The sequence below is a fragment of the Gorilla gorilla genome, chromosome 21 (assembly GCF_029281585.2).
Source record: "Gorilla gorilla gorilla isolate KB3781 chromosome 21, NHGRI_mGorGor1-v2.1_pri, whole genome shotgun sequence".
NCBI lineage: Eukaryota > Metazoa > Chordata > Mammalia > Primates > Hominidae > Gorilla > Gorilla gorilla.
Genome location: NC_073245.2, coordinates 55,872,830 through 55,900,317, shown reverse-complemented (window position 1 = coordinate 55,900,317; position 27,488 = coordinate 55,872,830). Strand labels below are relative to the sequence as shown.

At 48.0% G+C, this 27,488-nt stretch overlaps 2 protein-coding genes and 1 pseudogene across 4 annotated transcripts in view; all 3 read right to left on the bottom strand.

Annotated features, from left to right (window-relative positions):
- Window positions 1–10,006: 10,006 nt before the first annotated feature.
- On the bottom strand, window positions 10,007–11,171 carry LOC101141762 (transcription initiation factor TFIID subunit 9). Its single transcript, XM_004062170.5, has one exon. The coding sequence runs from the start codon at window positions 11,000–11,002 to the stop codon at window positions 10,208–10,210; it is 795 nt and encodes a 264-aa protein (XP_004062218.1). The 5' UTR covers window positions 11,003–11,171; the 3' UTR covers window positions 10,007–10,207.
- A 126-nt stretch (window positions 11,172–11,297) lies between these two features.
- On the bottom strand, window positions 11,298–13,542 carry LOC129529132 (large ribosomal subunit protein uL15-like; annotated as a pseudogene).
- Window positions 13,543–20,542: 7,000 nt separating this feature from the next.
- Window positions 20,543–27,488, bottom strand: part of IFT52 (intraflagellar transport 52) — a 54,601-nt gene continuing 47,655 nt past the window's right edge. For all 3 annotated transcript variants that reach the window (XM_004062168.5, XM_019017555.4, XM_055373009.2), the window contains 2 exons: window positions 25,161–25,306; window positions 20,543–20,830 (listed from right to left, as the gene is read on the bottom strand). In XM_004062168.5, coding sequence (XP_004062216.1) covers window positions 20,783–20,830; window positions 25,161–25,306 — 194 coding nt within the window. In that variant the 3' untranslated portion in view covers window positions 20,543–20,782. The remainder of the gene's footprint in view (window positions 20,831–25,160; window positions 25,307–27,488) is intronic.

Below are 27,488 nucleotides of genomic sequence, written 5' to 3'. Positions count from 1 at the left end.
CCCCCACTTCCCAGATTCAAATGATTCTCCCACCTCAGCCTCTCGAGTAGCTAGGACTACAGGAATGCGCCAGCATGCCTGGCTATTTTTTGTATTTTTGTAGAGACGGGTTTTCATCATGTTGGCCAGGCTGGTCTTGAACTTCTGACCTCAGGTGATCTACCCGACTCAGACTCCCAAAGTGCTGGGATTACAGGCATGAGCCATCATGCCCAGCCAATTACCTAACTCTTCTGTGCCTCAGTTTTCTCACCTGGAAAAATGGGATTTATCAAAATTTTAGATAGTTTTTAAACTATCATCAGCCTCCCAAGTAACTGGGGTTACAGGAGCACGCCGCCATGCCCAGCTAATATTTCCAGCCAGCATTCTGTTTATAAATTGTAACTCATTTAATCCTTGTAACAACTCTATGAGGTAGATACTGGGATTATCCTCTTTTAGCAGATGGGAAAACTGAGGCACAGACTTCCCCAAGGTCACAGTGCTAGTAAATGGCAGAGCAGGGATTCAAACCTGGCCTGTCTAGTTCTAGAGTCTATGCTCTTAATCACTATACTTTGTAGGTAATTATAGGATTAAATAAATTAATATGTGTAAAGCACCAAAAACAGTTCCTGGCACATAATGAGAGCTATATTGGCCGGGCACAGTGGCTCATGCCTGTAATCCTAGCAGTTCGGGAAGCTGAGGCGAGTGAGTCACCTAAGGTTAGGAGTTTGAGACCAGCTTGGCCAACATGGTGAAACCCCATCTCTACTAAAAATATAAAATATTAGCCGGGCGTGGCGGCATGCACCTGTAACCCCAGCTACTCAGGAGGCTGAGGCAGGAGAATCACTTGAACCCGGGAGGCGGAGGTTGCAGTGAGCTGAGATCATGCCACTGCACTCCAGCCTTGGCAACAGAGCAAGACTCCGTCTCAATAACCCCAGCCTCCCGAGTAGCTGGGGTTACAGAAGCACTCTGCCACGCCTGGCTAATTTTTTGTATTTTAATAGAGATCGGGGTTTCACCATGTTCCCCAGGCTGGTCTCAAACTCCTGATCTCAGGCAATCCACCCACCTCGGCCTTCCAAAGTGCTAGGATTACAGGCGTGAGCCACCGTGCCCAGCAAAAAAAGAACTATATTACTGTTAGCTATTATTACTACTGTAATTCTTCAGCTGCGCTCACTCTTATCCTTTGAGGTCCACACATTAGTCATCCCATTTCAGGGAGAGGCAGGACCTGACAGCTTGGGCAAGGTATCTGCCCAAAGCAAGAGGCAGGGAACAGCTGCAGAGTGCACTTGCAACCTGGAACTGGGGCCAGTTAACCAATGCCCCAGAGCCAAAGAAGCCTGGAGTCAGTGCTGTGAGTCAGGCAGCAGGGAGATCACCCTAGTGCCAGATGGAATCTGATGATCTCCACACATTTCCTCTCCAGTTGTCATCAAACCAACAGATATCCCCTGGAGAGAGGATTCCCAGTGTCCCGAGTGAAACCACACCTGGGAGTGGTCCCTGGACTCTGGACTAATAACATACAGAATTTATCTCTGCTGGGAAACTTTTTCTGAACACGCCCTCCTTGGACAGGGAGGCTCCAGGTATTTGGTTATTCCACAATTTGCCCCAACCCCCAGGCCTGACCCTGTATTGGGAAGATAAGGGTCAAATCAACTTATTAAATGCTCAGGGCTCAGCACCAGCTTGGACACCAAACAAACACTGATTGATGATAAGTAGAATCACATGGCCCTTCTGGCTGGAGTCTTCCCCCTCCCCCTCCAGAGCATCCTCCTTATCATTCTTGTCCTCATCACACTTCCTCCACCATTTTATTTCTCTCTCAAGAGAAAGGACAGCCTGTGCACATTTTAAGCTTCAGACCTTTACTATAGCTTGGCTTCTGGTAGGTACTCATGGAAGGGGTTTTACACATTCCATTTAAATTGAGTGGATGCAATGTTACAAAGCTAACATTTGGGCTGAAGAGTTAGAAAGGCTTGGACCTCAAGTGAGAAAGCTGGGAATGCTAGAGTTTGAATTGTATCTCATAAAATATGGGACATCAAAAGAGATTCAGGCTGGGCACAGTGGTCATGCCCATAATCCCAGCACTTTAGAAGGCCAAGGCAGGCAAATTACTTTGAGGTCAGGACTTTGAGACCAGCCTGGCCAACATGGTGAAACCCCATATCTACTAAAAATACAAAAATTACCTGGGCATGGTGGCACGAACCTGCAGTCTCAGCTACTCAGGAGGATGAGGCATGAGAATCACTTGAACCCAGGAGGAGGAGGTTGCCGTGAGCCCAAACTGTGCCACTGCACTCCAGCCTGGGTGACAGAGCAAGACTCTGTCTCAAAAAGAGATTTGGGACCAGGTGCAGTGGCTCATACCTGTAATAATCCCAGCACTTTGGGAGGGCAAGGTGGAAGGATTGTGTAAAGCCAGGAGTTCGAGACCAGCCTGGGCAACATAGTGAGACCCCCTCTGTACAAAAAAATTTGTTAAATCGAAACCTAAATACCAAGTCTCCTTAAACTATTACATACACCTGTTGGCTGGGTTCAGTGGCTCACATGTAATCCTGTAATCCCAACACTTTGGGAGGCCAAGGTGAAAGGACAGTTTGAGGCTAGGAGTTCAGGACCAGCCTGGATAACACAACTAGACCTCGTCTCTACTAAAAATGAGAGAGAGAGATTTTGAAACAAAGGGATGTTTTTCAGACTCTTCTGTCCCACTCCAGGGCATCAGTGTAGAGAACAGAGACATGGTAGTAAACAAGTGGCCATATAGACATAAGAGGCCAAGGACTCAGCCTGGAAAGGGACACTTTCTACAACAATGTGGATCTCAATGGAAGGAGGAAGGAAAGCAATTCAATTACTTGATTCAAGGAATCAAACTAATTCAATACCTGCTTTTTTTTTTTTGAGACAGTTTTGCTCTTTTTTGCCCAGGCTGGAGTGCAATGGCGCCATGATCTTGGCTCACTGCAACGTCTGCCTCCCGGGTTCAAGCATTTCTCCTGCCTCAGCCTCCCAAGTAGCTGGGATTACAGGCATGTACCACAACACGTGGCTAATTTTGTATTTTTAGTAGAAACATGGGGTTTCACCATGTTGGTCAGGCTTGTCTTGAACTCCTGACCTCAGGTGATCCACCTGCCTTGGCCTCCCAAAGTGCTGGGATTACAGGTGTGAGCCACCGTGCCAGGCCCCCAATGTCAGCTTTTATTACTGAAAAGATTGAGATTACATTAATAACCATTTGCAAAACACCTATCTTTGAGTTTCAGAAATGGACTATCAAAGTATTCAGATCAGAAAATAATAACAGCTTGGCTGGGCAAGGTGGCTCATGCATGCAATCCCAGCACTTTGGAAGGCCAAGGTGGGCAGATTACTTGAGGCTAGGAGTTCGAGACCAGCTTGGCCAATATGGTGAAACCCCATTTCTACTGAAAATACAAAAATGAGCCAGGTGTGGTGCCACTCACCTGTAGTCTCAGCTACTCAGGAGGCTGAGGCACAAGAATTGCTTGAACCTGGGAGGCAGGGGTTGCAGTGAGCCCAGATCTTGCCGCTGCACTCTGAGCTGGGTGATAGAGTGAGACCCTGTCTCGGGAAAAAAAAAAAAAAAAGATAAGAATAACAGGATGATTTTTCTAGGGAAGACACTATGTGCCTGGCACCATATTGAGCTTTACATTCATTTTGCCTTTTTTTTTTTTTTAGAGATGGGGTCTCACTCTGGTTTGAGGCTGCAGTGAGTTATGATGGCACCACTGCACTCCAATCTGGGGAGCTGCAGTGCAATGGTGCCATCATAGCTCACTGCAGCCTCGAACTCCTGGGCTCAAACAAGCTCAAACTCCTGGGTTCAATCCTCCCATTTCAGCTTCCCAACTTGCTGGAGTTACAGGCATGAGCCACTGCGCTGGCTTATTTTGCATTTAATGCTTATTACTCTGTGCAGCAGGTAACATTTTAACGACAAACAAATTAAGACACAGAGATATTAAGTAAATTGCACTGATCACATAGCTAAGGGCTGGTAGCTTGAAGCAAAACATCCACAACTTGATATGAGATTGGAGAGTACCATTTGTGATGTATACTCAAAGTCTGAGTCTGGGCTACAACTAGGGGTTAGTCATAACGAGAAAATCCAACCATCCATATTCTCAGGAAGCTCACCAACTGGTACAGAAGATAATGAGTGGGAAATTAACTCTGTACAGGTGAAGATCAATTGCCAGGACTGTGAGTGCCCACCCAACAGGATCACTGAAGGCTCTTTAGAGCTGGATGATTTAGGAATTTGCAATGCAGGGAATGGCACAGGAAATAGCCAGCGCATGGCAAGCAGGAGGGGGATTAGGAAGTACTCAGGGATTGGCAAGGGTTCAAAATCATTGACTCTTCTCTCACATCACGTATCTGATCCATCTGCAAATCCTATATCCAGTGGCAAAAGCACATGAAAAGATGCTCAATACCATGTAATTAGGGGAATGTAAATTAAAACCACAATGAGATTTACATGCCTATTAGAATGGCTAAAATTAAAAAGACTAATTATACCAAATGTTGATGAAGATGGGGAGCAATTAGAATTCTCAAGTACTGCTGGTGGGAATGTAAAATTGTACAGCCAGTTTGAAAACTGTTTTTTGTTTGTTTGTTTGTTGTGTTTTTGAGATAGAGCCTCGCTGTGTATCCCAGGCTGGAGTGCAGTGGTGAGATCTCGGCTCATGGCAACCTCCGCCTCCCAGGTTCAAGTAATTCTTCTGCCTGGGCCTCCCAAGTAGCTGGGACTACAGGCACACACCACCACACCTGACAAATTTTTGTATTTTTAGTAGAGATGGGGTTTCACCATGTTGACCGGGGTGACTCAGACTGGCTGATCTCAAACTCCTGACCTCGTAATCCACCTGCCTTGGCCTCCCAAAGGCTGGGATTACAGGCTTGAGCCACCATGCCCAGCCTGAAAACTGTTTCTTAAAAACTTAAATAGGGCCAGGCACAGTGGCTCACGCTTGTAATCCCAGCACTTTGGGAGGCTTAGGTGGGTGGATCACGAGGTCAGGAGATCGAGACCATCTTGGCTAACATGGTGAAACCAAGTCTCTACTAAAAAATACAAAAAATTAGCCGGGCATGGTGGCAGACGCCTGTAGTCCCAGCTACTCGGGAGGCTGAGGCAGAATGGTGTGAACCCGGGAGGCGGAGCTTGCAGTGAGCCGAGATCGCGCAACTGCCCTCCAGCCTGGGCGACAGAGCAAGACTCCGTCTCAAAAAAAAAAAAAAAAAAAAAAAAAAAAATGGGCTGGGCATGGTGGTGCGCACCTGTAATCCCAGCTATTCGAGAGAGTGAGGCAAGAGAATCACTTGAACCTGGGAGGTGGAGGTTGTACTGAGCCAAGATCATGCCACTGCACCCCAGCCTGGATAACAAAGCAAAACTCTGTCTCAAAAAAAAAGAAAAAAAAACCTTAAATATACACCCATCATATCATCTAGCCACTCCAAGAAAAATGAATACACATCTCCACACAAAGCTTTTAGATAGCTTTGTTTGTTACAACCCCAAACTGGAAACAACCTAAATGTCAACAGGTGACTGAATAAACAAATTATAGATAAAAAACAAATATATCCATACAGTGGAATACTACTCAGCAAATGGAATAAATTATTGATAAAATATAAATAAGTTACAAACTGTGCTAAAAGAAGCAAAAGAGAGCATACTGTATGATTTTTTTCTTAATTTTTAAATTTTTTAGAGACAAGGTCTGGCTCTATAGTCCAGGCTGGAGTGCAGTGGAGCGATCTCGGCTCACTGCAGCCTCCATCTCCCATGCTCAAGCCATCATCCCACTTCAGCCTCCTGAGTAGCTGGAACTACAGGTACACACCACCATGTCAGGCTAATTTTTTTTTTTTTTTTTTTGAGATGGAGTTTCACTCTGTCGCCCCTGCTGGAGTGCAGTGGCATGTTCTCGGCTCACTGCAACCTCCACCTCCTGGGTTCAAGTGATTGCCCTGCCTCAGCCCCCCAGGTAGCTGGGATTATAGGCACGAGCCACTGCACCCAGGTAATTTTTGTATTTTTAGTAGAGATAGGGTTTCGCCATGTCAGGCTGGTCTCAAACTCCTGACCTCAAGTGATCTACCCACCTAGGCCTACCAAGGTGGTGGGATTACAAGCGTGAGCCACCATGCCCGGCCTATAAGACTATTTATATAAAACTCTAGGCCGGGCACGGTGGCTCGCGCCTGTAATCCCAGCTACCTGGGAGGCTGAGGCAGGAGAATCACTTGAACCCGGGAGGCAGGGGTTGCAGTGAGCCGAGATCACACCATTGCACTCCAGCCTGGATGACACAGTGAGACTCTGCCTAAAAAAAAAAAAAAACTCTAGAAGTTACACACAAATCTAAAGTGACAGAAACCAATCTAAAGTGACAATGGTTGTGGAGAGGAAGGGATTACAAGGAGACACAACGACGTTTTGGCGCATGATGGATATGTTCCATTTGCATGACTCCAGGGGCCCCTTCTGAGTCACTGGAAGAAGTGTGGGGCCACTGACTAAAGGACAGGGCCATTAACCCTGCCTGTGTTTTTCCAGGCTCATGCCAGCCCTAGCGGTTTCTTTAGGTATGCAATTGCAAAGGGGGATAATTTAGATCTCTAAGAAACCATCTAATCCAAATCCCTTGCATTCCTGAAGAGACTCGGTGCCAGGACCCTGGGCTACATTATACATACCCCATGGCGAGGCCCCCACCCCTGACCTCTACTCTGCACCCTTTGGAGCATCGGCTTTTGCCAACACTTAGTTCTTCTGTCACTTGCAGTTCAGCAATCAAACAGGGAAGGACTTGCGGGGTAGGGAGTTTGGGTTCAAAGTCAGGGAGAAACCGCGGGTGAACGCTAAGGCCTGTCCAGAGGCGGGTGGACCCAACCGCAAGCTCCTCCAGCCTTACGGCAGCTCCTGGCAACAACCTCACCCTCCTCCGGGAAAACCGGAGGGGAATGTCAGGCCTTGGAGTCAACCCGAGAGTCTCGCCGCCCGCAGGTGACCCGGGGCAAGTGACGTGCCCTGTTTCGAGGGGCCTCCCATGTAAACCGAGGCCAAAGGCTCCAGGATGCTCCATGGCAGCGCCCGCGCCACGGGCCGCCAGACTGCACCGTCAGGAGGGCGCACGGGAACTCCGAGATCCCAATCTGAGCCCGCGCCTGGGATCAGGCGGCCCGCGGGGCATCGCGGGAGTCGCGTCCCTGACGTCACCTTGGGGCGCCTGTGCGCAGGGACACCTGGAGCCGGGCTGCGGGGGCTCTGGGGCTCTAACCAGCCCCGCGCCCCAGAGCCTTCTTCTCGGTGGCGTGGTCTCGTTCGTGTGGAGGACGGGTGAAAGAAAGTCGCAGGGATGAGAGGGAGCAAGGGAGGGACGTCGCAGGCCTCGGACATTGTGTCGCCCCCGACCCCTGAACCGTCCATGACTTCCCAGTGTGGGTCAGAGGCTCTGGACCAGCCCCTCACACTGCATGCCCGGTGTTCCGTTTGCAACTATTATTAGGTTAATTTCTCTCAGCAATTAGACTGTGAGCTGCGGAAGGGCAGCCCTGTAAGGTTGCCGAAGGGGTTTCACCTTGCCCTCTGCCTGGACACAGCCGATTTATCAAGACAGGGCAATTGCAATGGAGAAAGGGTAATTCACGCGCGGAGCGGGCTGTGCGGGAGACCGGAGTTGTATTATTACTCAAATCCCTCTCCCAGAAAACTCGGGGATCAGAGGGGTTTGTTTTTGTTTTTGTTTTTGAGACGGAGTCTCGCTCTGTTGCCCAGGCTGGAGTGCAGTGGCGCTATCTCCAGTTATTTTTACACTGTTACCTGCTAGGACTGGTATATATGTTTTCTTCTTTTGGTTTTGTTTTTGGTTGTCGTTGCTTTTTTATTTTTAAGAGTGAAGTTGGAACACTTGTTTGAATTTAAAAACACCCCTGCGCCGGGCGTGGTGGCTCACGCCTGTAATCCCAGCACTTTGGGAGGCCGAGGCGGGCGGATCTCGAGGTCAGGAGATGGAGGCCATCCTGGCTAACACGGTGAAACCCCGTCTCTACTAAAATACAAAAAATTAGCCAGGCGTGGTAGCGGGCGCCTGTAGTCCCAGCTACTTGGGAGGCTGAGGCAGGAGAATGGCGTGAACCTGGTAGGTGGAGGTTGCAGTGAGCCGAGATTGTGCCACTGCACTCCAGCCTGGGCGACAGAACAAGACTCCGTCTCAAAAAGACAAAAAACAAAACAAAACAAAACAAAACACCCCTGCTCACCACTTTAGCTAGTTAAGCTTAATTTTACTAATAAAAACTAATCTGACATCACCACCTATGAAATATTCTTGCCAAAAATGTTTAATTCACAGTCAAGCCTTCAGACCTAACTTCGGTTTACAGGAAATAAAGAAGATAAAGGAACAAGTTAATAGACACCGTGATGAAGCAATGAGATAAATCCAGAATGTGAGATAATCTGCAAGACCCCTAATTTGATCTTTTCAAAAAATCAGTGTCTGGTCAGGAGGAGTGGCTCATGCCTGTAAACCAAATACTTTGGGAGGGCAAGGTGGGAGGATCACTTGAGCCCAGGAGTTCCAGACCAGCCTGGGCAACACAGTGAGACCCTGTCTCTACAAAAAATTAAAGAATTTGCTGGACATGGTGGTGCACACCTGTAGTCCCAGCTACTGTGGAGGCTGAGGTGGGAGGATCGATTGAGTCCAGAAAGTTGAGGCTGCAGTGAGCTATGATTGTGCCACTGTATTCCATCTGGGGTAACAGAGCAAGACCCTGTCTGAAAAAAAAAAAAAAAAAGATCATTTGTAAAAAAAAGAGGGAGACTGTTCTGGATTTAAAGAGACAGTCAAATACAATGTGTGAAGCCTGACTAAATCCTGGCTTGAAAAAAAAATCTATAAAACATATTCTGGGGGCAATTAGGGGACAGTCTGAATATGTATTAAACATTAGGTAATAGAAATGATAATGGCATTATACAATGAAGTATTTAGGGGTAAAATACTATTCTGTCTGCAATTTCATTTCAAATGTTTGGTAAAAAAGATTATACAGGGCCAGGTGACATGGCTCACGCCTATAATCCCAGCACTTTGGGAGGCTGAGGCGGGCGGATCATGAGGTCAGGAGTTTGAGACCAGCCTGGCCAACATAGTAAAACCCTGTCTCTACTAAAAATACAAAAAATTAGCCCGGCATGGTAGTGTGTGCCTGTAATCCCAGCTACTCGGGAGGCTCAAGGATAATTACTTGAACCCAGGAGGCGAAGGTTGCAGTGATTGTGCCACTGCACTCCATCCAGCCTGGGCAATAGAGCAAGACTCTGTCTAAAAAAAAAATTGATTATACAGGCCAGGGTCAGTGGCTCATGGCTGTAGTCCCAGTTACTCAGGAGGAGAATCGCTTGAACCCGAGAGGCAGAGGTTGCAGCAAGCCAAGGTTATGCCACTGCACTCCAGCCTGGGTGACAGAGCAAGACTCCATCTCAAAAAAAAAAAAAAAAAAAACATTATGCATACATTGGGATTTTTTTTTTTTTCAAGACAGAGTCTTGCTCTGTCGCCCAGGCTGGAGTACAATGGCACAACCTCAGCTCGCCGCAACCTCCGCCTGCCAGGTTCAAACGATTCTCCTGCCTCAGCCTCCCAAGTAGCTGGGACTACAGGCGCCCGCCACCACACCCGGCTAATTTTTGTATTTTTAGTAGAGACAGGGTTTTGCCATGTTGGCCAGGCTGGTCTTGAACTCCTGACCTCAAGTGATCTGCCAGCCTTGGCCTCCCAAAGTGCTGGGATTACAGGCATGAGCCACTGCGCCTGGCCTATACATTGGGATTTTAAGGTCTACATGTAAAAAAAATAAAAATAAAAATGATTATACATACGGAAAGCATATATGGCAATATATTAACAATTTTTTTTTCGAATGAACGACAACTTTATTTTTCTTACACTTTTAAGGCTGATGAAAAACCTTCATTTCAATTGAAAAGTATGGTAACTGTGTTTACTCATTATTATTAGTTTTCTAAAACACAACTTGAAAACATCCAGCATGCATGTTTAATATCAGCACAATGAATTCAAGACCAAGTATACATGTTACATTCAGCAAGGCTAGATTACAAATTATCATAGTCATCATCATCATCATCGTCATCATCATCATCTTCACGTTTTCTTTTCAATGCATTTGATGATTCATTGGCAGTATTTTGTGATGACACCATATTAGTGGTAATAAGTATGTTTTTGGACCCGATTAATGATGGATTAATCAGAACATTCTGAACTGCTGAGGTTGCAGGAATTGAAGCTTTTACAGCTGGAGACTGAGAAGTAGGCATCTGTACTGTAAACCTTTGACCTGTGAGGGACATGGGAGTCCCTACTTTAGTTGAAACAGACATGGTCTGTGGGGTTGGTGTGCCTAGTGTGGGAGTACTTGGTCTGCTAGTAACTGAACCAACACTTAACCGCGGGACTGTTATTCTTCCCGCAGAAGTTGATGCCTTTTTCTGTAAAGATTTCAGTCTATAGTTTGGAGCTGTTAAGCAGTATCTATCAGGTGGCAACCTAGGACCTGAATATGGCTTGATCAATGGCAAAGGGGTTTGATTTCTTTGCCTTGCAATATCTAATAAAAAATCTCTTGGGGGAGGAGAGGTAAAAGACTGATCAGCGCGGCACTGGATTGCCAATCGCACATCATCTGCATCAACAGTAGCTTTCTTAGCATGGCTTGAATAAATTTTTGCATCATCTAGAATTGTGGTCACATATCGGAAGGCAAACTCCAACATCTGATTTATAACTCTTGGCTCATATTCTGTAATCCCCATATCCTTCAGGATTTGTGCCATCATCTGTGCATCTTTCGGCATGCTCTTGGGAGAAGCCATCTTGCCAGACTCCATGATATCCGATGATCAGACTTCTCGAGCTAAATCACCCACATTAATGTATTTCAGTCCTGATTTTGACGCAAGTTCTTTGCCTAGTGTGGTTTTTCCAACCCCTGGTGTACCGGTGAGCAGGATGTTCGGAAGCAACATGGTCCCCGCCGCGACGCCTTCGGGCGCCTCGCTCACGTGCCCTTTGCACTACAGGGAGGAGCCGGAAGGGGCGGGCGGCAGCAAAAGCCCACGGCCCCAAAGGCCCCGAGGCCCACCGCGGCGCCCCTAGCCTGCCCCGGCGGCCCAGCCGCGGCCCACTCATATTAACAATTTTTTAAAGTCTAATGGGCACACTGGTGTTTAATGCAGTATTCTTCACACTTTTCTGTTTCAAAGTGGGTTTTTTATTTTTTTTTGAGACGGAGTTTTGCTCTGTTGCCCAGGCTGGAGTACAGTGATGTGATCTTGGCTCACTGGAACCTCTGCCTCTCGGGTTCAAGGGATTCTCCTGCCTCAGCCTCTTGAGTAGCTGGGATTACAGGCGCACATCACCACACCCGGATAATTTTTGCATTTTTAGTAGAGACGGGGTTTCGTCATGTTGGCCAGGCTGGTCTTGAACTCCTGGCCTCAAGTGATCTGCCCACCTTGGCCTCCCAAAGTGGTGGGATTACAGGCATGAGCAACCACGCTCGGCCCTCAAAGTTTTGTTTTTTTTTAAAATGTAAACAGTTTTATTTAGAAACAGGTACCTGTTTGCATTGTAGAATATAAAACTTGGCTTATGCTCTATAAACAATAACCATTACCCCAATTCAAGAGAGCTAGCATTCACAGAACACACAATTAGTTTCAAAGTTTTCACATAAATGGGAGAAAAAATATATCCTTGCCACAAGTCATCCATGGATGAAGGCGAAAAGCCTACTGACCCTGTGGCAGAACAGGCCTTGCTTCCTCCAAGGCACCTTCTTGGTCAGGAGAGCGTGGTGGGAGAAACTCCTGGTTAGTAGGCAGATTACCAGTCTCTTCCACAACTAGGCCTCAGTTATCCCTTTGAAAAGTGAAAGTGGAAGTTGGATTAGATTCAGATAGAACCAAAAAGTTCCTTGTAAGATTGTAGGTGTTTATTCTAGTTACCTATTGCTGTATAACAAATTACTCCAAATCAGTGGCTTAAAACTGCCATTTTAAGGCCAGGTATAGTGACTCAAGGATCGCTTGAGGCTAGGAGTTTAAGACCAGCCTGGGCAATATTTATTTCTATAGGTATTTATTTATTTTGGGGTAAAGTGCTATGATGTCTGCAATTTTATCTCAAATAAAAATAAATAAATAGAGATGGGGTCTTGCTATGTTGCCCAGGCTGGTCTCAAACTTTTGGGCTCAAGCAATCCTCCCGCCTTGGCCTCCCAAAGTGCTGGGATTACAAGCATGAGCCACTATGCCCAGCTCCCCACAGCCCAAAATATATATATATATATATATAATTTTTAAAATTTATATTTATTTTTTGAGACGGAGTTTTCACTCTTGTTGCCCAGGCTGGAGTGCAATGGCGCGACCTCCGCTCACCACAACCTCCACCTCCCAGGTTCAAGTGATTCTCCTGCCTCAGCCTCCCGAATAGCTGGGATTACAGGCATGCGCCACCACACCTGGCTAACTTTTTGTATTTTTAGTAGAGACGGGGTTTCACCATGTTGGTCAGGTTGGTCTTGAACTCCCAACCAGGTGATCCACCCGTCTCAGCCTCCCAAAGTGCTGGGATTACAGGCGTGAGCCACCGCACCCGGCCTATTTGTTTTTTTTAAGTAGTTAGCATTTAATGAACTTCCCTCCATGTGGCCTCAAGCCACCAGGACACAGGCCCCCTTGACACCCTTAATCTTCTTAGCTCTTCTGCTGAAGAATTTGGCCTTCACAATGACAGGCTGCTTTGGGAGCTTTCCCTTTCCCAGAACTTTGTAGTAGCCCGATTGCATCACATCAATGAGGGGAGCAGCCCCAGGCTTGTTTTTAGCAGCATTCACCTGTGTCTGCTCACTGACCAAAGTCCACAATTTGTCAAGGCTGACAGCTGGTCAGAAACTCTGGTTCCTCTTTAAGTGGTAATGCCTCATACCAACTTTCCCAAAGTAACCTGGGTAGTATTTGTTGAAGTTGATCCTATGGTGATGCATTCCACCAGCATTACTGTGGCCTCCGGGGTGCTTTTGGAGCTTGCCTATGCGGCCATGGCCATGGCTCACATGGCCCCGAAGTTTCTGGGTCTTCTTCAGTCTGGATGGCATTTTGGCGGCTTAGACAAAAGACTCTCTTTCTCTCTCTCTCTCTCTCTCTCTATATATATTTTTTTTCTTTGAGACGAGTCTTGCTCTGTCACCCAGGCTGGAGTGCAGTGGCCCGATCTCCACTCACTGCAAGCTCCGCCTCCTGGGTTCACACCATTTTCCTGCCTCAGCTTCCCAAGTAGCTGGGACTACAGGCGCCTGCCACCATGCCCGGCTAATTTTTTTGTATTTTTTGGTAGAGATGGGGTTTCACCGTGTTAGCCAGGATGGTCTCGATTTCCTGACCTCGTGATCCGCCCGCCTCAGCCTCCCACAGTGCTGGGATTACAGGCATGAGCCACTGCGCCCAGCCACTCAATGTATTTTAAAATACATTTTTAAAAATTAGCTGGGTATGGTAGCATACACCTGTAGTCCCAGTTACTCGGAAAGCTGAAGCAGGAGGATTGCTTGAGCCCAGGAGGTTGAGGTTACAGTGAGCTATGATCACACCAGTGCACTTCAGCCTGGGCAACAGAGCAAGACCCTGTCTCAAAAAAATCAAAAACAAGGCTGGGCGCAGTGGCTCACGCCTGTAATCACAGCGCTTTGGGAGGCCGAGGCGGGTGGATCACTTGAGGTCAGGAGTTTGAGACCAGCCTGGTCAACATGGTGAAACCTTGTCTCTACTAAAAATACAAAAAATTAGCCAGGCTTGTTGGCCCATGCCTGTAATCCCAGCTACTGGGAGGCTGAGGCAGGAGAATCACTTGAACCTGGGAGGCGGAGGGTGCAGTGAGCTGAGATTGTGTCACTGCACTCCAGCCTGGGAGATAGAATGAGACCCTGTCTCAAAAAACAAAACAAAACAAAACAAAAATCAAAAATAAAAATAAAAACAAATATAACAAAATGGCAGTGAGGGCACACCTTCCCTCCCATTTTATTATATTCATGGATTCTGGGAGTCAGGAATTCACAAAGAACACAGCAGGGATGGCTTGTCTCTGCTCTATGACATCTGGGACCTCAATTGGGGTGACAAAAGGCTGAGGTGCTTGATGGCTGGGGCCAGGAGTCATTTGGAGGTATCATCATTCATGTTTGGCAAGCGATTTATACCAAGATGCTGGTATCTGAGATCTCTGGCTGTTGGCCAGAACACCTATACATGGCCTATCCACATGGCCTTGGACTTCTTACATGGAGGCTTGTGCTCTAAAGGTGAATGTCCCAAGATAACCAGGCAGAAGCTGTATAGCCTTTTATGAACTAGCCTCAGAGGTCACCAGCATCACTTCTGCCACGGTGCCAGATTCAAAGATTCAGAGGAGGGAACAGAGACCCCACCTCTCAATGGGAGGAGCATCAAGCCCACAGGATAAGAGAAGAGCATTTGGGTTGGGAGACAGTCGTTGAACACATTTTGGGTATGTATTCGGAACACACTGCCACAGCACTCCCCAGGCCTGTCCTCTAGCTGCTTATCTCCCAGCTTTGAGCTAGAGCCCCCAAATTCTGCCCCTGGAGTGGCTTCCCCGTTCCCCAGTGCCCTGCCCTGGCTGGCAACTCTGAATAAGCCGTGTACTAGGGCTTGAGTATGGGAGAGAATGGAAGCCTATGAACAGAGCTTTACCATGAAGAAATCATTTCAAACTCAGGATTTGACTTGAGCTGTTCTTCCCAAGCTTTTAAATTTCTAACACTACTCTTTGACAAATGATTCTCATGACTTTAATTAACCACTCCATATGAACAACTCCACTCTTGAGACTGGACATCTTTTCTAAGCCTAAATTAGGGATTTCCAGCCATTTACTAGTTATTTCCACCTGTATTAATTGCCATAGTCTCAACTGGACTCTTATGCTCCAAAACCACTCATCCTTCAGACTCCCCATCTTTTTTTTTTTTTTTTAAATTAAATAAATATTTTTAATTTCAAATATGCAGCTTTTAAAACCGGGTTGGGAAAACTTCTTGAATTTTTAAGATTCAAGAAGTTTTTTTTTGTTTTTTTTTTTTTTAATTTTTATTGATCATTCTTGGGTGTTTCTCGCAGGGGGGATTTGGCAGGGTCACAGGACAATAGTGGAGGAAAGGTCAGCAGATAAACAAGTGAACAAAGTTCTCTGGTTTTCCTAGGCGGAGGACCCTGCGGCCTTCCGCAGTGTTTGTGACCCTGGGTACTTGAGATTAGGGAGTGGTGATGGCTCTTAACGAGCATGCTGCCTTCAAGCATCTGTTTAACAAAGCACATCTTGCACCGCCCTTAATCCATTCAACCCTGAGTGGATACAGCACATGTTTCAGAGAGCACAGGGTTGGGGGTAAGGTCACAGATCAACAGGATCCCAAGGCAGAAGAATTTTTCTTAGTACAGAACAAAATGAAAAGTCTCCCATGTCTGCCTCTTTCTACACAGACACGGCAACCATCCGATTTCTCAATCTTTTCCCCACCTTTCCCCCCTTTCTATTCCACAAAACCGCCATTGTCATCATGGCCCGTTCTCAATGAGCTGTTGGGTACACCTCCCAGACGGGGTGGTGGCCGGGCAGAGGGGCTCCTCACTTCCCAGTAGGGGTGGCCGGGCAGAGGTGCCCCTCACCTGCCGGACGGGGCGGCTGGCCGGGCGGGGGGCTGATCCCCCCACCTCCCTCCCAGACGAAGCGGCTGGCCGGGCAGAGGGGCTCCTCACTTCCCAGTAGGGGCGGCCGGGCAGAGGCGCCCCTCACCTCCCGGACGGGGCAGCTGGCCAGGCGGGGGACTAACCCCCCCACCTCCCTCCCGGACGGGGCGGCTGGCCGGGCGGGGGGCTGATCCCCCACCTCCCTCCCGGATGGGGCGGCTGGCCCGGCGGGGGGCTGACCCCCACACCTCCCTCCCAGACGAAGCGGCTGGCCGGGCAGAGGGGCTCCTCACTTCCCAGTAGGGGCGGCCGGGCAGAGGCGCCCCTCACCTCCCGGACGGGGCGGCTGGCCAGGCGGGGGGCTAACCCCCCCCACCTCCCTCCCAGACGGGGCGGCTGGCCGGGCGGGGGGCTGACCCCCCCACCTCCCTCCCGGACGGGGCGGCTGGCCGGGCAGAGGGGCTCCTCACTTCCCAGATGGGGTGGCTGCCGGGCGGAGACGCTCCTCACTTCCCAGACGGGGCGGTTGCCAGGCAGAGGGTCTCCTCACTTCTCAGACGGGGCGGCCGGGCAGAGACGCTCCTCACATCCCGGACGGGGCAGCAGGGCAGAGGTGCTCCCCACATCTCAGACGATGGGCGGCCGGGCAGAGACGCTCCTCACTTTCCAGACTGGGCGGCCGGGCAGAGGGGCTCCTCACATCCCAGACGATGGGCGGCCAGGCGGAGTCGCTCCTCACTTCCCAGACAGGGTGGCGGCCGGGCAGAGACTGCAATCTTGGCACTTTGGGAGGCCAAGGCAGGCGGCTGGGAGGTAGAGGTTGTAGCGAGCCGAGATCACGCCACTGCACTCCAGCCTGGGCACCATTGAGCGCTGAGTGAACGAGACTCCGTCTGCAATCCCGGCACCTCGGGAGGCCGAGGCTGGCAGATCACTCGCGGTTAGGAGCTGGAGACCAGCCCGGCCAACACGGCGAAACCCCGTCTCCACCAAAAAAATACGAAAACCAGTCAGGCGTGGCGGCGCGCGCCTGCAATCACAGGCACTCGGCAGGCTGAGGCAGGAGAATCTGGCAGGGAGGTTGCAGTGAGCTGAGATGGCAGCAGTACCGTCCAGCTTCGGCTCGGCATCAGAGGGAGACCGTGGAAAGAGAGGGAGAGGGAGACCGTGGGGAGAGGGAGAGGGAGAGGGAGAGGGGGAGGGGGGGAGGGGGAGGGGGAGAGGGAGAGGGAGAGGGATCTTTTTTTTTTTTAATAGAGTTTCTCTCGTTACCCAGGCTGGAGTGCAATGGCATGATCTCAACTCACTGCAACCTCCACTTCCCGGGTTCAAGCAATTTTCCCGCCTCAGCCTCCCGAGTAGCTGGGATTACAGGTGCCCGCTACCACGCCCGGCTAATTTTTGTATTTTTAGTAGAGACGGGGTTTCACCATGTTGGCCAGGCTGGTCTAGAACTCTTGATCTCAGGTGATCTGCCCGTCTCGGCCTCCCAAATTGCTGGGATTACAGGCATGAGCCACCGTGCCTGGCCAAGACTCCCCATCTTTTAATAGCTGCCCCCACTGTCCCAGGAAATCAAGCCCCAAATCTTGCCAATCTAACTTTCAACACCCAGACCAAAGTGTTTCAAAATGCCACCTTTCCTATAATACCACCTTAGTCCACATCCTTATTATTTGCTCTTGGGGTTGTATCAAACTCTTCTCTAAATGACCATCCTTCTACCATTCCCATCTTTATAGAACCCACCAGCTAAACTATTCCCACTGTGCAGCAATGGGAATTGCTCCTCCCCTCTCCTCCCCTCCCCTCCCCCCTCCCCCTCTCCTCTCACCTCCCCTCCCCTCCCCTCCTCTCCTCTCCTTTCTCTCCTCTCCTATCCTCAGTGGCTCTGCAACCTTCCATCTGGCTTTCAGAGTTCCCCAAAGCTGGTTCTCTGTGTATGTCAGTACACTGCTGTGCATTTCTATACACCAACTGCACCATTCTGACAGGTGCAGTCTCTCCCATTGTCCCATGACAATACCATCTAGCCTCCTTGGAACAGATGATTAAATTTGGCCCTACATTATAACCCAAGATGATGATAGAACTGAGTGCTTCAGGAAGCCAGAGGACAGGGAAGAAGCGTGGGCGGCCCATTCTGGAGTGCAGTGGTATGATCATAGCTAGTGCAGCTTTGAACTCCTGGGCTCAAGCAATCCTCCCACCTCAGTCTCCCAAATACCTGGGACTACAGGTGTGTGCCTCTATGCCTGGCTAATTTTCATTTTTGTAGAGATGAACTTTCACTTTTGTTCCCCAGGCTCAGCTTCTAAATCAGGAGTATCTAATCTTTTGGTTTCCCTGGGCAACATTGGAAGAATTGTCTTGGGTCACACAAAATACACTAACAATGGCTGATGAGCTAAAAAAAATAATAATAATGGCCGGGTGCGGTGGCTCACACCTGTAATCCCAGCACTTTGGGAGGCCGAGGCGGGTGGATCACGAGGTCAGGAGATCGAGACCATCCTGCCTAACACGGTGAAACCTCGTCTCTATTAAAAATACAAAAAATTAGCCAGGCATGGTGGTGGGTGCCTGTAGTCCCAGCTACTCGGGAGGTTGAGGCAGGAGAATGGCATGAACCTGGGAGGCGGAGTTTGCAGTGAGCCAAGATAGCGCCACTGCACTCCAGCCTGGGTGAAAGGGCGAGACTCCTTCTCAAAAATAAATAAATAAATAATAATAATAATAATAATAATAATAAATAAATACATCTCTTAATTTTTTTTTTTTTTTGAGTCTTGCTCTGTCACCCAGGCTGGAGTGCAGTTATGTGATCTTGGCTCACTGCAACTTCTGCCTCCCAGGTTCAATGATTTTCCCCACCTCAGCCTCCCAAGTAGCTGGGACTACAGGTATGAGCCACTATGCCTGACCACGTCTGGCTAATTTTTTTTTTTTTTTTTTTGAGACAGTCTTGCTCTGTCCCCCAGGCTGGAGTGCAGTGGTACAACCTCAGCTCACCGCAACCTCTGCCTCTGGGGTTCAAGTGACTGTCCTGCCCCAGCCTCCTGAGAAGCTGGGATTATAGGCCTGCACCACCACACCCGGGTAATTTTTGTATTTTTAGTAGAGACAGGTTTTCGCCATGTTGGCCAGGCTTGTCTTGAACTCCTGACTTCAAGTGATCCATCCACCTCGGCCTCCCAAAGAACTGGGATTACAGGCATGAGCCACCGTACCAGGCCTCTACACCTGGCTAATTTTTGTATTTTTTGTAGGGACAGGGTTTCATCCTGTTGGCCAGGTTGGTCTCTATCTCCTGGCCTCAGGTGATCCACCCACCTTGGCCTCCCTAAGTGTTGGGATTACAAGCATGAGCCACTGCACCTGGCCTCATAATGTTTTAAGAGTTTACAAATTTGTAGGCCGGGCGCGGTGGCTCACGCTTGTAATCCCAGCACTTTGGGAGGCTGAGGCGGGCGGATCACGAGGTCAGGAGATCGAGACCATGGTGAAACCCCGTCTCTACTAAAAATACTAAAAATTAGCTGGGCGTGGTGGCGGGCGCCTGTAGTCCCAGCTACTCGGAGAGGCTGAGGCAGGAGAATGGTGTGAACCCAGGAGGCGGAGCTTGCAGTGAGCGGAGATCGCGCCACTGCACTCCAGCCTGGGTGACAGAGCGAGACTCCGTCTCAAAAAAAAAAAAAAAAAAAAAAGAGTTTACAAATTTGTTTTAGGCCACATTCAAAGCCGTCCTGAGCCGCATGCAGCCCATGGGCTGCGGGTTGGACAAGCTTGCTCTACATGGTTGTGTCCTATGGGCAACTGGGAGATGAAGGGATGAGATCTATATAAGGAAGGTATCTATCTACTCTTTTATCTTTAGGTACAGTGGGGTAAACAGACTATGGGTTAAGTTTTGTATCCTTTTTTTTTTTTTTTTTTTTTTTTTTGAGACAAGAGTCTTGCTCTGACACCCAGACTGGTATGCGGTGGTGTGATCTCAGTTTACTGCAACCTCCGCCTCCCAGGTTCAAGTGATTCTCCTGTGTCAGCCTCCCGAGTAGCTGGGACTACAGGCGTGTGCCACCATGCCCGGCTAATTTTTTGTACTTTTAGTAGAGATGGGGTTTCACCGTGTTAGCCAGGATGGTCTTGATCTCCTGCCCTCGTGATCCACCCAACTCGGCCTCCCAAAGTGCTGGGATTACAGGCATGAGCCACTGCACCTAGCCTCCCATCCCCCCCTTTTTTTTGAGACAGAGTCTCACTGTCACCTAGGCTGGAGTGTAGTGGCGTGATCTCGGCTCACTGCAACCTCTGCCTCCCAGATTCAAGTGATTCTCCTGTCTCAGCCTCCCAAGTAGCTGGGATTACAGGCACATGCCATCACACCTGGCTAATTTTTGTATTTTTAGTAGAGACAGGTTTCACCATGTTGGCCAGGCTGGTCTTGAACTCCTGACCTCAAATGATCCGCCCGCCTCGGCCTCCCAAAGTGCTGGGATTACATGAGTGAGCCACCGTGTCCAGCCAGTGTTGTATCCTTTCAACCGGTCCAGAAAGCTGTACAGTATTTACAACAAACTTGAGAGTTAATTATGTCTTTGATAAAAGACTCAAATCCAGAACTGGGGTTGAAAAAAAAAATTCAGTGAAAGACTGTTTCATAGGGTATAAAAAGACAGATGCAACCATACATTTAATTTTTAAAAATGGAATGTATCTTACATAAGGATTTTGTGAAAAATCTTATACCTATCTGAGTATTACAGAAGATGCATATACCTTCCAGAGCTCATGGAGGAGTGTATAAACAATTTTGATAAAGAGTTGAAAAACAATTTGAAAATAGTTTACAAAGAGAGAATCAGGAGGCAGAAAAAGCTTCAAGAGGCATGGTCTTCAGAAATTGTTCTGGAATGCTGTTTCACTTGTATCGATGTCATGTTCCTGGATGAGAGAATAAGACACAGAATTTTAGTATTTCAGTATAAAGCCTGAAATGTAAACTCTTCAGTGCTTTGGAATTTAGAGATTCTGAATCTTCATTAATTAGGACATATACATAATATCTGGCTTTAGGGCTGAATCCAACCCAAGGATCAAATTTTGATCCTTTTGCCCTACCAGGGCAGGGCTTGTGACCACTGCCCACCACCCACCATGATGAGTAACAAACAGAGTTGAAAGCACTGGTGCAAAGACCACACCAGACTTCTTACATTGGCCTTGGGTGCCTGTCCTAGCATGCCACCAGAATGAGTACTGCTGGGAACCTACCTGACCTCCCATCCCATCATTCACTGCTGAGCAGCCACATCAAAACCCTCATCTCTGGGTTCCCTTCATGGATGGCACTTAGACCATGGTAACTGCCCATACACTTCTGTCTCCCACTACACAGAGCTCTGAGAGGCACAGCAAGGACCGCACTCATCTTGTTCACTGCTATGGCTCCAGCCTCCAGCACCATGCTAGAGGTGGAGAGTAAAACACTGCCAAATGAGCATCCGGCACAGCCAGCTTCCTTCCAGGAGAGGCTCAGAACCTAATTGGTCTTTCCACTCAGCATCTGAAATCCTAAGCTTGAATTTTGCCTGCTTACATTAAACAACAAAACACTCTTTTTTTGCTGCAAAAGTGACACAGTCACTATAGAATTTTTTTTTTTTTTTGAGACGAGTCTCGCTCTGTTACCCAGGCTGGAGTGCAGTGGCGTGATCTCGGCTCACTGCAAGCTCTGCCTCCCGGGTTCATGCCATTCTCCTGCCCCAGCCTCCCGAGTAGCTGGAACTACAGGTGCCCGCCACCGCGCGCGGCTAATTTTTTTTTTGTATTTGTAGTGGAGACGGGGTTTCACATGTTAGCCAGGATGGTCTCGATCTCCTGACCTCATAATCCTCCTGCCTCGGCCTCCCAAAGTGCTGGGATTACAGGCGTGAGCCACTGTGCCCGGCCCACTATAGAAATTTTAATAGAGAAGGAAAATAAAAATTAAACACTATCTTTTTTTTTTTTTTTTTTTTAAGACAGGGTCTCACTCTATCACCCTGGATGGAGTGCAGTGGCACGATCACTGCTCACTGCAACCTCAACCTCCCCAGGCTCAGATGATCCTCCCACCTCAGCCTCCCAAGTAGCTGGGACTACAGGTGCACACCACCACACCTGGCTAATTTTTGTATTTTTTTATGGATGTGGAGTTTCTGTTGCCCAGGCTGCACTAGAACTCCTGGGCTCAAATGATTCACCTACCTTGGCCCCCCAAAGTGCTGGGATTGCAAGTGTGAGCCACTGTGCCCAGCCCAAGGATAAATATCTTTTTTTTGAGGGGGGACAGAGTCTTACTCTGTCACCCAGGCTGGAGTGCAGTGGCATGATCTCAGCTCACTGCAAGCTCTGCCTTCCGGGTTCACACCATTCTCCTGCCTCAGCCTCCTGAGTAGCTGGGACTACAGGCACCCGCCAACACGCCCGGCTAATTTTTTGTATTTTTAGTAGAGATGGGGTTTCACTGTGTTAGCCAGTATGGTCTCCATCTCCTGACCTCGTGATCCACCTGCCTTGGCCTCCCAAAGTGCTGGGATTAATTACAGGTGTGAGCCACCGCACTGGGCCCCAAGGATAAATATCTTTATGTTATTTTTTTATTATGCAAAATAATTCTATGTGTGTATTGTGTGTATTCTGTAAAGAAAGTAGAATCTCTCTATATACTGTTCTTTAGTCTCTCCCCACCCCGTATTTACTGTATCACGAATGTATTCCCAAGTCCTTAAACTTTTTTTTTTTTGAGTCTGTTGCCCAGGTTGGAGTACAGTGGTGCAATCTTGGCTCACTGCAACCTCCGCCTCCCAGGTTCAAGCGATTCTCTTGCCTCAGCCTCCTGAGTAACTGGGACTACAGGCACGGGCCACCACACCCAGCTAATTTTTTTATTTTTAGTAGAGATGGGGTTTCACCATGTTGGCCAGGCTGGTCTCGAATTCCTGACCTCAAGTGATCCGCCCACCTCAGCCTCCCAAAGTGTTGGGATTACAGATGTGAGCCACAGCGCCTGGCCCAAGTCCTTAAACATTTTTATTTTTATTTTTTATTTATTTTTTTGAGATGGAGTCTCACTCTTGTCTCCCAGGCTGGAGTGCAATGGCACGTTCTCGGCTCACTGCCAACCTCTGTCTCCCGGGTTCAAGCAATTCTCCTGCCTCAGCCTCCTGAGTAGCAGGGACTACAGGTGCACGCCACCACACCTGGCTAATTTTTGTATTTTTAGTAGAGAGGAGGGTTCACCATGTTGGTTAGGTTAGTCTTGAACTCCTGACCTCGTGATCCATCCGCCTCAGCCTCCCAAAGTGCTGGGATTACAGGCGTGAGCCACCATTCCCGGCCAAACATTTTTAAAAACATTTTTTATCTTATGGATGTACCCTAGGATACTTAACCAGTTCCCTATTGATGAAGATTTTTCTTCTATAAAATAATGCGGCACTGAGAATCCTGGTTGATAAATCTGTACATATTCCGAATTATATTATTAAAACAAATTCTGAAGATTAGAATGGGTCAAAGGTATATACATTTTAGGGCTTTTCAACAGTATTATAAAAATATCTCCAGACAAGTAGAACCAACTTATTCTCCATTAGTAGTGTATGAATGCCTATTTACCAACGCTGGTTGGGCATTCAATTTTTGAAATCCTGTCAAGGAATGGAAAAAAGAAGGCCAGGGATAATTTTAAAGTTCTTGGTCCTCAATCAGAGAAAGACGATTTCTTTTTTTTTTTTTTGAGACGGAGTCTTGCTCTGTCGCCAGGCTGAATGGAGTGCAGTGGTGTGGTCTTGGCTCACTGTAACCTCTGCCTCCCAGGTTCAAGCAATTCTCCTGTCTCAGCCTCCCGAGTATGGGAGCTGGGACTACAGGCATGCACCACCACGCCCAGCTAATTTTTGTATTTTTAGTAGAGATGGGGTTTCACCATGTTGGTCAGGATGGTCTCAATCTCTTGACTTCGTGATCTGCCTGCCTTGGGCTCCCAATTGCTGGGATTACAGGTGTGGGCCACGGTGCCCGGCCTGAGAAAGATGATTTCTTACATAAGGTGATCACCTCATGTTCTACTGCTCTGTCCTTTCCTCTGTTCTCTTGTCACACTGGCATCACTGCCGTTCGTCAAGCATACCAGGCACAGCCCAGCCTTAGGAACTTTGCACACGTCTCCCTTCTGCCTGGGACACTCCTCCCCCAGATATCTGCATGGCTAAGTCTCTCAACACCTTCAAATCTTTGGTCCAATACAACTTTGCAATGAGACCCACCCTGATCTCCCTATTTAATACTCACCAGTCATTATGGCCACACTCAGCACAGTTGATCCCTCTTACCCAGCTCTATTTTTTTTTTTTTTTTTTTTTTTTTTTTGAGACAGAGTCTCACTCTTTTACCCAGGCTGGAGTGCAGTGGTGCTATCTTGGCTCACTGCAACCTCCGCCTCCTGGGTTCAAGAGATTCCCCTGCCTCGGCCTCCCTAGTAGCTGGGATTATAGGCGTGCACCACCACGCCTGGTTAATTTTTATATTTTTAGTAGAGATGGAGTTTCACCATGTTGGCCAGGCTGGTCTCAAACTCCTGACCTCAGCTGAACCACCTGCCTCAGCCTCCCAAAGTGCTGGGATTACAGGTGTGAGCCACCACACCCAGCTGTTTTTTGTTTGTTTTTTTGTTTTCTTGTTTTTTTTTGAGACAGAGTCTCACTGTTGCCCAGGCTAGAGTGCAATGGCATGATCTCAGCTCACCACAACCTCCGCCTTCTGGGTTCAAGTGATTCATCTGCCTCAGCCTCCTGAGTGGCTGGGATTACAGGCACGCACCATGATGCCCGGCTAATTTTTGTATTTTTAGTGGAGAGGGGGTTTCACCATGTTGGTCAGGCTGGTCTCGAACTCCTGACCTCGGGTGATCTGCCTACCTCAGCCTCCCAAAGTGTTGGGATTACAGGCGTGAGCCACTGCGCCCGGCCTCCACTTCTTTTATACCAAAGCACTTACCATTTTCTAGCATCGTATGTGACTCACTTATGTTTACTGCTTATTGTCTATATCCTCCAGCTAGTATATAGGTTCCATAAGTACAGGGTTTATTGTCTGTTTTGTTCACCTAGTAGACGCTTAATAAATATTTACAGGCTGAATCAACGTCATAAAACATGGCAAGCACAGTCCATGGAAGATACCAGTACTGGAGGGGCTCCCACTACACTGTGCCTTGTAGGCTCTGTACCTGGTTCAATTTCTTGAACTCCACCACTTGGAAGAAGATGTGCTCAAGGATATGTTTGGCATCCTGTTGGTCCTTTGGTAGTTTACTGGTTACTCCAAGAATATCACCACACTTCCTGACATAGAATTCCAGGTCTTCTTCAGTACCTAAGACAGTTGGAGTAGTAGTTAGATTAATTCTTAACTTCTGCCCTTCCCAAAGTACAGACTTAGTGTGTTTCAGGTATGCCCTGTCATGTTTCCACATTTCCTAAGATCACTCACCTCTTCCTAAAGTAATGTGACTACAGGATTTCAACACTGAAAAACCCTAGAGCTCTCTAATGTGCTGCTTTTATAATAAAAGCACTCCTAATCAGAATAAAACTGGACTGGTACTGGCTTTTCTATTCCTCAGATCTAGTATTCCTACATTAGAAAGAACAGGTGCAACAGTAGGAAATCAAATTATCATTCCCTGAATGCAACAAAGATGACTATAGAAAAGCATATGGGTAATTAAAAATAGCATTTACTAAAACAATATTGTATTGGCTGGGCGTGGTGGCTCATGCCTGTAATCCCAGCACTTTGGAAGGCTGAAGCAGGTAGATCACTTGAGGTCAGGTGTTCAAGATCAGCCTGGCCAACATGGCAAAACCCCATCTCTACTAAAAATACAAAAATTAGCCAGATGTGGTGATGCAGGCCTGTAATCCCAGCTACTCGGGAGGCTGAGGCAGGAGAATCACCTCAACTGGGGAGATGGAGATTGCAGTGAACAGAGATTGCGCCACTGCACTCCAGCCCGGGCAACAGAACAGACTCCATCTCAAACAAAACAAAACAGCCGAGCGTGAAGGCTCACGCCTGTAATCCAGCACTTTGGGAGGCCAAGGTGAGCGGATCACGAGGTCAGGAGTTCGAGACCAGCCTGGCCAGCATGGTGAAACCCTGTCTCTACTAAAAATACAAAAAAATTAGCCGGGCATGGTGGTGCGCACCTGTAATCCCAGCTACTCGGGAGGCTGAGGTAGGAGAATTGCTTAACCCTGGGAGGCGGAGGTTGCAGTGAGCTGAGATCACGCCATTGCACTCCAGCCTGGGGGACAGAGCAAGACTCCGTCTCGAAAACAAAACAAGACTGGGCGTGGTGGCTCACATCTGTAATCCCAGCACTTTGGGAGGCTGAGGCAGGTGGATCATCTGAGGCCGGGAGTTCGAGACCAGCCTGACCAACATGGAGAAACCCTATCTCTACTAAAAATACAAAATTAGCCGGGCGTGGTGGTGCATGCCTATAATCCCAGCTACTCAGGAAGGCTGAGGCAGGAGAATCGCTTGAACCCGGGAGGCAGAGGTTGCGGTGAGCTGAGGCTGTGGTGAGCCAAGATCGTGCCACCGCACTCCAGCCTGGGCAACAAGAGCAAAACTAGGTCTCAAAACAAAACAAAACAAAACAAAACCCCAAAAAACAAGCAATATTATAGAAAGAAAATTAAAGAAAAAAATCACCCATAATTCCACCAACAACATAGCTCTGTGAAGCCATCCTCTGGAGCCCTACGTGTAGGACAGACAGCCATTACTGCCCTTCTCACATTATACTGTAATTTCTTTCTTCCTTTTTTTTTTTTTTTTTTTTTTGAGACAAGGTTTGGCTCTATCACCCAGGCTGGAGTGCAGTGGCATGATTTCAGCTCACTGCAACTTCCGCCTCCTGGGCTCAAACCATCCTCCCACCTCAGCCTCCCAAGTAGCTTGGACTACAGGTGTGTACCACCACGCCTGGCTGATTTTTTGTATTTGAGATGGGGTTTCACCATGTCGCCCAAGCTGGTCTCGAACTCGTGAGCTCCAGCAATCCACCTGCTTTGGCCTCCCAAAGTGCTGGGCTTATAGGCGTGAGGCACTGTGCCCGGCTGTAATTAATTTATTCTCCCTCTGATTTGCATTTTAAGTTTTGATAGAAATGTATGTTTTTTACTAAGACATTCAAACCCACAGCTGTATCAATGTTTCATCCTAGTTCTACTGCCACCAACTACCTAGAATTATTATTGCTATGTATGCTTCTGTGTGTAAATGTAAGTTTTCACAAAAATGGGATCAAACTAGAATAGTTTTCTAAGTTGACTTCATCATTTAATGATGTATTATGGACATTCCGAATCAAAGTTTATGCCCTGCATTTTTTTTATTTTCTTTTTTGCTTTTTCAGATGGAGTCCCACTCTGTCACGCAGGCTGGAGTACAGTGGCGTGATCTTGGCTTACTGCAACGTCCACCTCCCGAATTCAAGCAATTCTCCTGCCTCAGTCTCCCAAGCAGCTGGGATTACAGGCACCTG

What these genes read in the sequence shown, in the direction of transcription:
- LOC101141762 (XM_004062170.5), bottom strand. Translation starts at nt 11,002, where the DNA reads ATGGAGTCTGGCAAGATGGCTTCTCCCAAGAGCATGCCGAAAGATGCA.